Source organism: Drosophila tropicalis, unplaced genomic scaffold (genome assembly GCF_018151085.1).
Source record: "Drosophila tropicalis isolate 14030-0801.00 unplaced genomic scaffold, ASM1815108v1 contig_158, whole genome shotgun sequence".
NCBI lineage: Eukaryota > Metazoa > Arthropoda > Insecta > Diptera > Drosophilidae > Drosophila > Drosophila tropicalis.
In genome coordinates this window covers 8629722-8645707 of record NW_027172602.1, presented here as the reverse complement: position 1 = coordinate 8645707, position 15986 = coordinate 8629722, and the positions used below count along the sequence as shown (strand labels likewise).

Sequence of the window (15986 nt, the reverse complement as noted above, 5' to 3'; positions counted from 1 at the left end):
TCTCGTTTTCTCCCTCCGGTTTGACTCTCTTTGCGCCATAACGGCAATATACAGAACCCAAAGCAGAACCCAGATCTCGAAGCCCGCCAGCCAGCCAGCCCCCCAATAATAATTGTCAATTTTGACCTTCAAGGTTCCTTCAAAGTACACGGCCAGAGCAGAGCAGAGCGGAGCGACGCCAGCGTTAGCATGAAGCAACGCCAACGCTAGCGTTCTCCAAAGCGACGACGTCAACGAGCGAGCGTTTCGCAGTGAGTGGAATTAATTCCGTAACAAACTTTTCACAGAGACGGACGCGTAGCGGACAAAAATAAAACAGAAACAGCAACAGAGAAATATAGAAAGAAATACAAATAAAAAAAAAAAAGGAAATACAAAACGGAAAGCGAAACGCGTGCAATAATATAAAATAAAATAAAAATACCGAAATCGCGAGTGAGACTAAAAAAAATCCACATACAAAATAAATACTACTACAAGCACATTCATACTGCAACCGCCGTCTACGTTATCTATTTCTTGTACGTTTTTGTTTTTTTTTGCTGTGGACTAACTGCCAAAAACAAAATCAAAAGAAAGAAAGAAAGAAAAGAAAAGAAAAGAACCGCTAAAAACTCAACACATTTGAAACTATTGAAGAACCACTCAAGACTAGACACATAGACATGGACCAGGAGCTGAACGGCGCCATGAGCAGTGTCTCTATAAATAGCAATGGACTAGCCACAAAACCACATCTGAATGGCCACAACAACACCAACACTAGCACTAACAACAACAGCAACAACAGTAAAGACGAAACGGACAATGTGCGACGTAAAGCTACAACGACAACAGCGCCGACGACGACAAATGCATCTCCTGCATCTACTACAGTCATCCAAACATCATCAGCCAGTGCAGCGGAGAAAAAGAAAATGGTCTACGAGTTATGTCAGCAGCTGTTATTAACGGATGAGCAGATCCAAGAGCTCTGTTATCGCATACTACACGAAGTGAGACGCGGCCTGGCCAAGGATACGCATCCCAAGGCGAATGTGAAATGTTTCGTCACGTATGTACAGGATCTACCCAATGGCAATGAGAGGGGTAAATTTTTGGCCTTGGATTTGGGTGGCACCAACTTCCGGGTGCTCCTTATCCACTTGCAAGAGAACAATGATTTTCAAATGGAATCACGCATCTATGCCATACCTCAACATATAATGATTGGATCGGGTATACAGCTATTCGATCATATTGCCGAATGTCTATCGAATTTCATGGCCGAGCATAATGTGTATGCCGAACGTTTGCCATTGGGTTTCACCTTTTCATTTCCATTGCGTCAGCTGGGTCTGACCAAGGGTCTACTGGAAACATGGACCAAGGGCTTCAATTGTGCCGGCGTTGTCAATGAGGATGTTGTCCAATTGCTTAAGGACGCTATTGCCCGACGCGGTGATGTCCAAATCGATGTATGCGCCATACTGAATGATACCACTGGAACCCTAATGAGTTGCGCCTGGAAGAATCACAATTGTAAAATTGGTCTAATTGTTGGTACCGGTTCGAATGCCTGCTACGTTGAACGTGTCGAGGATGCCGAACTGTTTGATGTCCAGGATAATCATAAGCCCCATGTTCTCATCAATACGGAATGGGGTGCTTTTGGTGATAATGGAGCATTGGATTTTGTACGGACCGAATTTGATCGTGATATCGATATGCATAGCATCAATCCTGGCAAGCAGACATTCGAGAAAATGATATCCGGCATGTACATGGGCGAGTTGGTGCGTCTTGTTCTTGTTAAAATGACAAAAGCCGGCATTCTGTTCAATGGCCAGGATTCGGAAGTCCTAAATACCCGCGGACTGTTCTTTACCAAATATGTCAGCGAAATTGAGGCCGATGAGCCCGGTAACTTTACCAATTGCCGTTTGGTATTAGAGGAGCTGGGACTCAATAATGCCACCGATGGTGATTGTGCCAATGTCCGTTATATATGCGAATGCGTATCCAAACGTGCCGCACATTTGGTATCAGCTGGCATTGCCACATTGATCAACAAAATGGATGAGCCCCATACAACAGTCGGTGTAGATGGTAGTGTATATCGTTTTCATCCAAAATTCCATAATCTGATGGTTGAGAAGATAACGCAATTGATTAAGCCCGGCATTACGTTCGATCTGATGTTATCAGAGGATGGTTCCGGACGTGGGGCGGCTTTGGTGGCCGCTGTTGCCTGTCGAGAGGATGTAGTCAATAGCAAATAGAAAGAAAGAAGTGATGAATGAATGAATGTTAATGATGATGATGATGATGATGATGATGGAGAGATAACATAATAATGTATGAAAAATGGAATGAATGGAATGGAAAGCATTGTTTCCAAAATGTTACGCCCGCTTCTTAGTATTTCTTAATTATCTATTTTGTTATATCATACACACACACACACACCCACACACTCACAGACACAAACAAATCTCTCTCTCTCTCTCTCACTATATCAAAATTATATAGGGAAATTAAACAAAACAAAGAAAAACCAAAATTTAAGACAATTTTTTTTTGTTTCGGTCCTTGTTTAATTTAATTTTACACTTACATATATATAAATATAAATATATATATATATATAAATGATTTTTTTTGGCGTTTTTTGAGAGAGCGCGCTAAGGAGAGAAACTGTTATACTACTACTACTACTACTACTGCTAAAAAAGCAATGGAAAGGAAAGAAAGAAAGAAGGAAAAAAAAACTGTGCTACAAGCAAAAAAAATGTCCCTCCCCAGCCCCCCTCAGACCCGTTCCTCCAACCATCCAATATCATCAGGAAATCGCACACATTGTTAAAGCAAAAAAGAGAATCCTATAATATATATACATATATATATATATATACTTTAGGATAATCCTGCGCGCAAACCAGCCAGGATATATACACTTTTTTTTTGTAATTGTAAATGTTTATAGTTATATATATATATACACATATGTACATGTATGATAAATAATATTTGCCTAATTATTTTTATTCTCCTTTGTATTCCCCTTGCCCCCCAGTCTCCCCCCACACATTTATTTTTGGCTCTTTTAATGTCTTTCTAATTATTATTATTATTATTATTTTTTTTTTGTTATTAACATTTAAGCTGGCCAAGAGCTATTATTTATGTATTTGTATATTTGCCTAGTTTATAGAGTTTAGTTTTTATTGTAGTTTCTAAAAACAAAAACAAAAAAAAAAAAATTAAGATGAAAAAACACTGGAAAAAGAAAAAAAAAAAAAATAAGAATGAAAATGTGTTAAAAACTTACCCTCCTCCCTTTTAATTATACGAAGATAAAAAACAACAACAACAACAAAACCTTACTTATTGTTTAAAACGACACGAAAAAGAGAGACAAGAGAGTATAAGTGAAAGACGAAGAAAGAAACCCAAAATAAAAGCAAATAAAATTTGTTCTTAATTGATCATTATAAAAACAAAAAAAAAAAAAAAACAAAACAAAAAAAAAAAAGCGTTCGATTGTATTTGAACTAAAATTATTTAGTTTTTTTCTTCAATTATTCTTATTATCAACTATTATCGTTTATTTTATTGCAGTTTTTTTGGCGGGCCCAAAGCAAATAAAAAGCGAAAAAGAAATTAACGATTTTTTAGCCAACAAAAGCCTATGAAAAAAAAGAGTAAACAAATATTTAAAAAAAAAAAATCAAGACGAAAAAAGTGTTTCTATTTTTCAAAGAAAATGTTACAACAACTACTATAAAAAAAAAATAAGAGTAAAAAATTACAAAATGAAGAAAACTCTGGTTATCAAAAAAAAAAAAACGAAATGAAATGAGAATCAAATGAAAACTAAAAAATAAAAACAAACACCTAACTGAATAATGAAATGGAATTTAGTCAAAGGAAATCCACAAATAAAAATGACAAAAAAAAAAAAAAACAGAACATAAAATTTCAAATTCAGATATGTTTATTTGTTTTTCGTTAGATATTTCTAAAAAAAAAAATTAACGGGAAGGCTCTTTAGTTTATTAACGGTTAATGGTAAGTATTTTTGTTTCGGTTTACCGAAATGACTGACTTTGCTTTAAGGATTGTTTCTAGAAATCTATGGATCTATTTCTAGATGTTGGTAACCCTAAAATAAGTTGCTAAACGAAATTACCGTTACCGAAATGTATGACAAATGTTCAATGGATTCTATATACATACATATATCTACACGTCCTGTAGACTGTCCAGGGGCTTCTGGATCTGTCCCTGATTATTACATACTATATATCTAGCTGAAGTTCGTTCAATTTTTATCCAATTTAAATGTAAAATATCTTATTCGTCGGGGAATTCAATTCACTTTAATGTCTAATATCTAAAAATATTACTTCAGTGTTGACTAAACTTTAAAATCTTTCTTTACATATTCAATTATTGATTAATTTCGTTGAATTTTTTGTGAAAAGTTCTAAATCGAATGACAATTAATTGTTATAGACGAAATTTTCTTTCCCTATATACAATCGATTGTTGATTAAGAAATTTTGTGTGTCTCCAACACTGTTCCCCTCTATCTCTCTCTCTCTCTCTCTCCCTTATTCGCAATCATCCATTTATTTAAATTGAATCATTTGTTGATTGAGCTATATACATACTATAGAGACGATAAGGGAGGGGAAGGGGGACTAAATTGTCGCTCGTGCATTTGTCTGTTGAACACAAAAAAAAAAAAAAAAAGAAAAGTTTATTGATATTTGTTTTTCCATTAAGTTTCATTTAGACACAGAGACCTGACAGTCAGACAGACGGACAGACTGCACGGCAGACGATCGAGTAAAATTGAGATGCCAAAGTCAATCGAACGACGATCGTTTTGGTTCGGGGAACGATCGGTAGAGAGATTTAAGTTCCGCGAAAGTTGTTTTTAGAATTTCATACTAAAGCCAGGCCAGGCCACATGTAAATTCCCATTCTCATTCTCGTTTTGTGGCTTTTGGTTGATGTTGTTGTTATTGTATAAGTCTGTGTTTATACAAATAGAATGCATTATATACTATATACATATATCTGTATATGGCCCGATCACGTTTCCATTGAGACAGACAAACAATTTAAATATCAAATGCAATAAAATGCAAATGGACAAAGCAAAAAAATCCCTATCCCAAGTACACACAAAAAAAAAAATAATAAAACTGACCAAACTTTAATGGGGGAAAAAAAAATTAATTCAAGTCAAGTTGGACGATTTCAGATTATGATAAGTGCATCATCATTATCATCACCACCATCATCGGGCAATCAGTCATTCAGTCACTTACAATTAGTCATAAGGTTTACCCCCTTTTTATTTCGTAGCGTTAGCTCTCATCCGACTCGCCAATACCCTTTGATCGAAAATGACACATTTGATCTCACCTCAAGAGAATTTTTAATGTAAGGTGATTAACTTTGGTCGGTTTTATCTAATTTTCGGGGCAAAACCGAAAAACTTATTCTTAGCTTCAATAAAAGAATTCCCTTCAGGCAATTCCCAATTTGTTAAATCATATTGAATCTTTTGTTCTGGCTTAATATTAGAGTTTTTGTTTATATAATTTACGACACTTTGGAAAATGGAAAAAAACCAAAACCCAAGGAACATTTGCTGGATTAGAGGTTTGCTAAGAGATCTGAGGATTGGAAGCGAAAAACTTCTGATCTGAAATCCTTATTCTTCTTGATTCCTCTGCGGGTCAAGAGAGTTAGAGAGTCATTTGTTGAAGTTGATTTTCTTTAAACAAATTCCCCATTAATCTTAATATATTTTGTGGTCTCATTCAAGAGATCGCCCACACGGCGTATGATAATGGACGTTCCCTCGATGGCCACCTGCGTCAGACCCCCAAAAAGACACTAGTTTTTCTTTTCTTTTTGTTAGTTGGTTGTTGTTATTGTTAATCCTGCCCCCAGAGCACTTTCCCTCCTCCCCTTTAACACCTCTGAAATAAATAAAAATAAATATACATATTTTAACATTTGCCGAGCTTTGACATTTTTTTTTATGCCGAATTTTTGCGTTAATTTTGCGGCAATTTTACAAATATGCTTTTGTTGTTGTTGTTTGTATTGTTGCCGAAATAAATAGCTAAATTTAACATAAATACCAAACCAAAAAACACAAAATAAATGAAATGAAATGAAGACCAACACAACAACAAAAAAAACTGAAAAATAGTTTTATTTTTATTGTTGTTATTGAAAACAAAATACGCAATAAAAAAATTTGCCAAACCAAAATCAAGAGAAATTGTGTGGGAGGGAGGGCGTTAGGTAGATGTTGATGATTGAACGAGAGAGAGAGAGCGAGCGAGGGACTGCGAGAGAGTGCGACCTAGTAGAAGAGAGCGCTTCAGCTCTTTGAAGGGCGACAAAGCGACAGCCCCCTTTAAAGTGGATGCTTAGCGATCCCAAAGAAATTAGCGGAAAAGGCTAGAAAAAAAAACGGCTAAATTGTGAAAAAAAGACGAATTAAATTGTTTTCTGTTCAACTCGATACGATCTGAACGATATTTTAAATGTTTTGATTAACTTTAGTTTTTGCTAGCTACTAAATTCCTCTAATCTGATAGTTAACTAAACTAGGAGTTGACGTATACGTAATGCAAAATAACGTATACGACAAGTGAGCCTGTAAAAGCATTCTTAAGTGATTCACTATGTAAGAGATCCCAAGGGAATCTTTATCTCTAAGAAATCCTCTAAAACAAAATCCCGCCTACGTCCATGTTTTTGCCACCCACCACTGAACCCCCTAGAACACCCACTCATAAAGTTGTCTTTGTAATTTGACAGTTGACAGTTAACAAATTGTTTCTCTCTCTCTCCCTCTCTCTTTCTTTTTATCTGCTCATTCTTGTTGTTATGCAAATGCTAAACGGCAATTGCAACTTTCGAAAGTGTGAAATGTGGAAATGCAAGGCAAGAAAAACAGAAAAACAGAAAGAAAAGGCAAAAAACGATTGTAGGAAAAGCAAATCATGTGAGTGCGCCATGAAAACCAACAACAAAAGCAACAAACAACTTCTCTACTCGAAACATAAGCGTGCCAGAAGAATTGATGAATTCTAAAAAAGGGATCAAATCCGACGATCGTCAAGTCATATGCGCATATATAGTCATGAGTCACAACATAATTGTACCTATTCACCCATCAAACTTTCCCCCCCTCCCATTGAAAACTAAGCCACTGTAACTCTTATTTGGATCCTACACAAGAAAATTAAAACGTTTTTTTTTTTTTTTTTTTTTTTGTTGCCATTTGTTTGAGTTCTGTAATGTCAGACAACTTGGCGGAATTGACAAAGAAACCCAAAAAGGTGCCTCAACAGCTGTGTCTATGATTTCTCTGTGGCAATAATGACGACTATAAATACTAGTTATCGGTCGGAAAGACACACAAACATTCCTATGTATGTATATGTTGGTCTAGTCGGCAGCAAACTTGTTTACAATATTACAAAATATTTGCAAATATTTCTGGTTAATTGCGAAAAAACAAAACAACAGGAAGAAGTTAAAGAAAAGACATCTGGTTTGAATTCGGTTTCAGTTAGATAAGTATAGACCAAACAGTGGCGGATCCTCAGGAGGGGATGGAAAGGCACCTTACCCTTATCAAATTCTCAGTGAACCAAATGACAAATTTGACTTTCCTTTTCGATGGTTGAAAACATTTATAGAAGAGAATAAAAGTTATATCCTATGTGTATAAGTGATCCTTAATATGGGTTCTGTTCATAAAAAAGGTTTAATAAAAGATTGAAGTGATTTATAGCATCTTGTAGTAATTAGAAATACAATTTGATAACTGTATTTATGATATAAACACAAGTGTCCAATTGTGTACATTGACCCTATTGAGGATTATAAAGATATTTAATACCATCTTAGACGTTATCTGAGTACATAGAATTGAGTAAAAATATAATAACTTGATCCTATTTAGAAATTTCCATGGAAAAGTTAAGCAATTTTTTGTTGTTTTTGTTTTGATAACAATCACAATCTCTGATATGAGAGCTATGTATGTACATACATACATATATGTATGTATGATTGGTATGCCAAGGGGCAATCTCTGATATCAAATCTAATCAACAAGTTTGTGATATAACTTTTGTTCTTTTCCAGTAGCCAAGTTTGGACCCCATCAATAAACAATAAAACTGAACGACTAAACTACATTTATGTCTGTATAAATGTATGTACTAACTAACTGGCTACTCGTTGTATGTACCTGGCATAGAGATTTTCAACGACGACGACGTAGATACAAAATGCCTATGATCAGACGGAGGGGGGAAAATTGTGATGGGAAAGACGATAGATAGACAGATTGAACGTTGCGGTCATGGGATCTGAGCTGATTTCCTAAGCTAAATGCGCAAAAAGCGCTTAAAGAAAGAAAATGCATTTCAAAATTGAAAAGCACCAAGAAAATTGGAGCGTGACTACAAATCACACAATCATCTCAACAATATCATAGTAAATTTTCCATTGGGTTTGCCAAAAAGAAAAATTTCATTGCACATTGCATTGAAAAGTCACACATAAAATACCCTATATAAATGTCCCTCTCTCTTTTGATCACAACTTGAACGATTGTTAACCTCTCTCTCTGTTCTGAATCTTACAATTAATAATTCTGACTCCTGAATCTACATAGGTTTGTGAAACAAGGGAACTCTTCCCCCCCTAAAGTATGCAATTAACTCATCTTGAATCGTTTAAAGAAATTTTGGTATCTTCTGTGGATAGAAGAAAACAACAATCTCGAAGCAAATGTTAATAGCAAACCATTGCATACTTTAGAGGGCAAAGTTCCTCCATTGAGATCCATCTGAAAGTTAGAGATTATTATTTGACATTAACTTTAAATGGGGAAAAACTAATAAGATAAAATAACTAAGTTAATAATTAAAGCTTAAGGTCTTATTAAATACTAATCCCATTTTAATTATACATCTTCACGAAGTTTAATTTAATTTTTTGATGGTTTTCAAGTGAATCGAAGTAACATTGAAACAAACAAAAAAATAAATATATTTTGAACAAATTAAGCAGCTTTTTCTATGTTCATCAATCATATCTCTATATAGTCTGTATATTGTATTTAATGGAATTTTGCACAGTGGTTAATAATCATGAGTATTTAAGTTATAAATGTTAAATGGAAAATCAAAAGGGAAAAAGTGATTCAAATGTCTGAATTAACCGTATATGCTCGTTCTACTGCACAAAAATTTCCAGGGTATTCAAAACAATAAAAAATTACTGCAAAAGTGAATTAAAACAATCTTACAGATCGTTGTTATTTTTGTCGTTTCGGTTGTGTTTCCTCGTCCGAACTTGTTTATTATTGTTGCTTTATTTTTGAACGTTTGATTGCCGTTATTATTATATTATAGTTTTTTCTGTCTGTCCCCCCCCTCTCTCTCTCTCTCTCTCCCTCTCTCTCTCTCTCTGTTTCTTTTATTGACAAATTGGATTCTTGACTTGTTGCTTTTTTCTCTCAGTTTTTTTTTTGGTTTGTTTTTTGTTTGTGTTGTTGTTGTTTTCGGTGTCGTAATATAAAAAAAAATGTTTTTTTTTTTTTCTCAAATTGCTTTAATAATAATTCATTTGTTAGTTAACTGTAATTAGTCATGTGAAAAATTAATTTTTGAACAATTGGAAAAAAAAATGAAATAATTATATATAATATATATAAAAAAACATATATACATACGATCGTATCTAGAATTGGGTAAACCCCATTAGACTGAATTGAAAAAAGTCTATTCAATTCTTTATTTCAGAGATATATTATTAAATGTTTTTTAACTTTTAAACTTGTAGAATTTCAGTATTCAAAATAAGATCTAACCTCAAAAAGCGAGAGAGAGAGAGAGAGAGAGAGACAGAGATCCCTTCTATAGTCATCATTTCTAAAGATCGCTTTTAACTTTCCTTTTCCTTTGATTATTATCATTAAATATTTTTGCTGTAATCTCATTCTCTTTCACTTTTTTTCTAGATAGCAAAATATTGTAATCTTTTGTATTATATTACTAAAATGTGTTTTAAGTATGAGATAGTTTGTTTGTTTGTTTATCACATCATATTCATTATTATTAATCATTATGGGTTAATCGATATACATATATACGAACATAATAATTAGCCAATATATATATATACATATATATTTGTTTTTCGCCCTGATAATGAGCTACGTCCGTACTTTAGACCAAAAAACAAAACGGACTTCAGCTATTCATAAGTCACATAATACATATATTATATATTGGCGCCCGCTCTAGTCCTAGTATTTAGAGTATTTAAACAGGGTCGGATTCGGTTAGTATATTGTTATCTTGTTTCTATAGATTTCATCAAAAGTTGCTTCAAGTTTTATACATATATAGATTAAAACGATCTTTGATTGGATCCTTTTATATATAAATTGATCTTATTAATCTTATGTAAATATATATTACATAAATCTAAATGCTAACAGTTAGAGATTACGATGTATAATCCATAGGTATTATTTACAGATTTCGACTAAATTGGCGAATGATCGACTAGAAATGGAATGTTATCAATCAATGAAGTAGGTACAGTTGCCTCCAAGGTTTGGAGATCATACAGAAATCGAAAGGTGAATCGATTGCTACTCGTAACCAGTGGTGGTGTAATCGATCACATGCTCGTCAGCTCACCAATGTACAGTTGCCCACAGCATTTGCTTACAAGATCATGGCCATTCATAATGAAGATGATGTAAGGGAATGACAATGAAAGTGCGACTGATTCTAAACGCTTAACAAGCCACAATTGTGATGTGATGGTCGCAAACCAATTTTACGAATCGGAACAATCGGTAGGAACTGCTCAGAACCGGCCTGCACAGACTCATGCGACAGACTGTCAGACAGACAGTGAGCTCAATTAATGACAACTAGTCGCTTTGAACTGGAGCTGTGTCCGAAGAGGAATTGCTTGCCATACAATTTTATTGAAGGCAATTTGGGTTAAGATCTTTTAAAGAAAAGAAACGAATTTAAGTGAATGATAGATATATTCTTATATGATATATGTACATGTGATATAATCATACTAGACAAATGTCTATTATAGTTGATGGGGCATAAATTAAACACCAACACCAATTTTATTGTTCCTGTGTTTTTTTGACTTATACTTTTTGAAGGGTTTTTGTTTTTGGAGTTTGTTGTTGGCTTTGGGATGTTTTGTGGGTTTTTTTTTTCGCTGCAATAAATAATATGTCTAAAAAAACAAATAATAATAATAACAACAACAAAATGGGACATACACTGTTTGCCTGATAACCACGAAAACTTGCTATGGCAAGAGAGACGACCCACATGGAATAGATCACGTTTCTGCATTTCTCTATATGTATATGTATATGTATGTGTCTGTAAAATATAACAATATGATTATGAGGCATATATATATATATATGCATTCATTATGGAAAAGACAACTCAGCGAATACCTAGTAATTGGAGTTGGGTTTCGAATTGCAGATGAAAACTTAACTTTTTCCATAAGACATAAATGTTTTGATTCAAAAACAAAAGTCATAATGGTTAAGCTAAGCTTTTTTTCGTCCTGTTTGAAAAGATAATTAGAGTAACTAATATTCGAATTTGATAATAAACATATGAAGCAACTAGTGATTTGTTGGCAAGGTCAACAAAGCCAACTATTGTCGTTCCAAATATTCAAATGGATTTCAAAATTATCTCAGAACGACTTGAGGTCCAAGCGATATCTTGGACATCTTATTGCATACTTTAAAGGGCAAAGTTTTCAAATTTCGTGCCTTGCTTGTGCTAAATGAAATGAAATTAAGCTAATAGAATGGATTAATTTTAGTGTATACTCGAAAATTGTGAGTCATCATAAAAAATGCATTGGAACCTGACCTATCCATTATATATGTATATGTGACAGTGACTGCAACAGCTTTTGAGAATCTTTTCAATACATGCGAAAATATCGAAAGGGGTATATATACTCTTACAAAAGGGTCTGATGATTATGTATACAAATTTCATTATTCTTAGTCAATTTGGTTGAAAACAAATGACTTGCATCCCCTAAAGTATGCAATAGGCTTTTTTTGTTTACCAAAAAACATATAACTTTTGGTATTAGAAGTTTCAAAAATCAAATGAGAACCATTTTCTATTTTCAGAACAGTATAAAAAAGTTCTACAGACCAATTTTACGCTTGCCCATTGCATATTTTAGGGGGCAAATTTCCTGTATATTCGATTTTTAGACTCGCCACTACTTTTAATAATTCTAAAATATAAAATTTCTTCATCATAGACAGGGTATTTATAATTCCGTGCATTAATTTTCTTGCTTTAGCTTCATGTTGTTCATTTTTTTCTATATAAATATATGTTTGTATGTATGTATGTATGTATATGTATTGCATATATGTATGTATTGGTCATTGTTTTGACTGAGACCCCATTCATTCAGCGGAATTGTACACAGGTTTGTCATATTCCAACTATTTTGTTATTATTGTTTACATTTGTAATGCGATTACAATGCACTTTGTCTCTCCGAGTTCTCTGTGTGGTTCAAAGTTCTCTTTACCTGGCTAACTGAGATAACGAAAGACCGGAAGATTATTTACAGAAAAAAAAAACAAATATTCAATTAAATAGTTTCAAGTGAAGAGAAACGTTTTAAGGAAAGTCATACATAACTTACTTATACATCAACTATATCTATTCTAATTACAGATCGAGCTAGAAATCCAGCACTGAACGCAATCTTTCTTATGATTATAATACAATAAACAAATTTATGGGTGGGTCATATAGACAAATTATGACTTACTATATATACATACAGCACTAAAAAGCACACTGCGAGGAAGTGTTCAAAGGATTCCAGGCTTATTTTAAGGTTCTAGGAACATGGAATACGTTTTGAACGTAAAAACTTCTACTAATGGAAGCAGAAAAAAATTCTATCAAAATCCAACGTTTTCAAAGATTTTTACAAAAAACCTTGATATACTCAAAAAATACCCGAAACTAAAAATAGCACCACTTGCAGTATTTGCAAAATACCGTTAAATTTCGCAGAATTGCATAGCAAAAAACACATATTTAATAGTCCCTGGTTCAAAGTCGATTTTAAAAGCAACAGTACTACAAAATATCCGAGACCTTTAGATAAATGGGTCGGGAAAACACTGCCCCGGGAAAAAGCGAAACGTCATCCTAAACCAGGTTTTGGAAAAAACGGATCTTGAAGATGGAAAACTGGTTGGTACTTCCAACAGAGTGATCCGAATACCGATCTATTTGAAACAGAAGCCTTAAACTCGCAGACGAAAGCCAAGACTGAAGCAGCAAGAAGTCGGTCCCTTAATGCGAGAGCAATAAGGATTCTTTTAAGGCCTAACAGATCTTAAAAAGGACTTTCAGCCCCAAACTAGGTCCAAATTGTTCGCAACTACCTCCGGAAGATCAATTCAAAAGATTCCAGTCGAAGAAAGCCCCACTTTGAACGCTAGACATAATGCCAATCGCCTTAAGTTGGTCAAAGATCATGAGAATTGGCTTGCCAAAACTGGAGGAACGTACAATGGACTGATGAAAATAAAATTGTAAAATATCGTAGAAAAGGCTATAGACCATACGTCTGGCGTCCACAGAACCTGGAATTCAACTCCAAATTCACCCTAGAGTCTAGAATCAGTGTCATTGGTATGGGGCTGTTAGTCTTATTATGGTGTCGGTCACATATCAGTCCACAAATCGATTATGGATCAGCAAGTTCATGTAAATATCTTATAGACGGTGTTGCCACTATACGCTGAGGATAATATACAGCTAATATGACCCTTTCAACAGGACATCAGCCCAAAGCACACCAGTAAGAAAGCCAGGAAGTGGTGCTCAGCGAATTATCTGAATTTAATTGAGTGGCTGGGACAGTCACCAGACCAAAATCTCATTGAAAATCTTTGGTCTGATATTAAAAAAGCAGTTGCTGTTTCATTACCAACAAAAATTGAGAAGTGTTGGAAGTAATCCAGGAGTCCTGGGCAAAATAACGGTCAAATGCGTCAAGACCTGGTTGACTCAATACCAGGACGATCGCGGTTATTGCCAATAAGGGCAATGCAACAAAGTATAAAGTTTATTATTAATACTATTTTTAATATCTGATCATAACTTGTTAATGAATTTTGTTTTTTCTGCTATTTTTTAATTTTGAGTAAATATTTGTAAAGTGGTGCTATTTTTAGTTTCGGGTATTTTTGAGTATATCAAGGTTTTTGTAAAAATCTTTGAAAACGTTGGATTTTGGTAGAATTTTTTCTGCTTCCATTAGTAGAAAGTATTTTACGTTCAAAAACGTATTCACATGTTCCTAGAACCTTAAAATAAGCCTAGGAATCCTTAACACATTACCTCAGCAAGTGGTGCTATTATTAAGTTCGCAACTGTATGTATATATCTTTATGGTCATGAGGAATGCGCTAATTTCTCAAACTGCGTGGTGTACAATTTGCCTGCTGGTGGTTTTGGGTGGTTCTGCTAGCTCAGGTGGTTTTGCTGTTCCGGGCACAATGTCAAGTGGTAATTGTATGCAATTATACACTTTACCGTCATCGACAAAGACACATGAAATGCCATAAGTTTGAATAATAAAGAAAAAATATTAAATTGACTTTGTTCTAATATAAATTGAAAGAGATTTAGTAAAGGACAAGCCAGAACAGCAACTTTTTCGTATCTTTCCACGAACTATATACTTTTGACGCTCTATACTATATACATACATACCTTTGACGCTTTGAATCAGAGTGGTTTAAAACAAAAACTCTGCATCATTTGGGTATTTTGTTTTCAATTCAAAATGATGTTCCCAAATGTGCACATTTTGAAATAGAAACTGACCGAATTTTCATCAATTCCATGTCTAAAGCATACTTTTAGGGTCACTCAAGCAATTCGTTCTTATATTGCACCCATCATGATTGAGTGTCACTTAAATATAGATGAAATCAATATGGAATCAAGTGAAAAACTAAGCCATTATAATAGACAGATATTGTTTAGGTACATGGAAGACGATAAGCCATCGGCTTTCGATTAGGTATGCCACTCAATTTTCAGCTGATTCAGATTTGATTGTGCTGGAGGCAGGTTAGAGTGGGGTAAAACTGATTTGGTATTCAATCACCAACGATTAGAAGGTGTCCTATGGCTTTGGATTTTAGTTCTTAATGGAAAGTGAATATAGAGAACTCTAATCTACTTTTGCTAATTATGTAATACAAATAGAAATGTTGTACAACTTAAAATATATTTAATCAATAGTCTCGATAATATTTGTAGTAGCTGTAGCTACCCGGTGCAATGGTGATCGTTAGTAGAGGTATTTAAACAGTAAATATATATATATATATATACTTAGCGATAGGGGGAAAAAAGTAAAAGTGCAAAAATCGGTTAACATTGTGTAGTTGTGGCTTCTTTCCATTGCCATTGCCATTGCCCCCGAGGCCCCCCATTAAGTTAACGATTGATAAGAGCAATACCCAATCCCAAATGCTTAAATAATCCCACCCACTTTTCGTCCCGGACGTGGCGGTCTAATTAATTCATGTTTGGTGTTCAAGTACCTATATAATCTACGTACATATAGACATATTTATATGAACATATTGTTGTAGTACTTTTAGTCGTTGTGGGGGGGTTTATTTTTGGCACACATTTTGGTAGACGGATGTCTAGGGAGGGGTGGGATGGGGCGGTATTATGGCACCACTGTGGGCGTGTTGGACTGAATGTATTGCTATAGAAGTTCGATTCAAAGCCATATACTATTGTATAAAGTTTGATTGACTGATTGTTTAGCAGTTTTGTTTTTCAAGTGTTTTCTTTTGTTGT

General features: G+C 34.2%; 1 protein-coding gene across 1 annotated transcript; it reads left to right on the top strand.

The window, feature by feature from the left end:
* Window positions 1-172: 172 nt before the first annotated feature.
* Hex-A (Hexokinase A) lies at window positions 173-3692 on the top strand. The gene has a single exon (XM_068299143.1). The coding sequence runs from the start codon at window positions 666-668 to the stop codon at window positions 2259-2261; it is 1596 nt and encodes a 531-aa protein (XP_068155244.1). The 5' UTR covers window positions 173-665; the 3' UTR covers window positions 2262-3692.
* Window positions 3693-15986: the final 12294 nt, after the last annotated feature.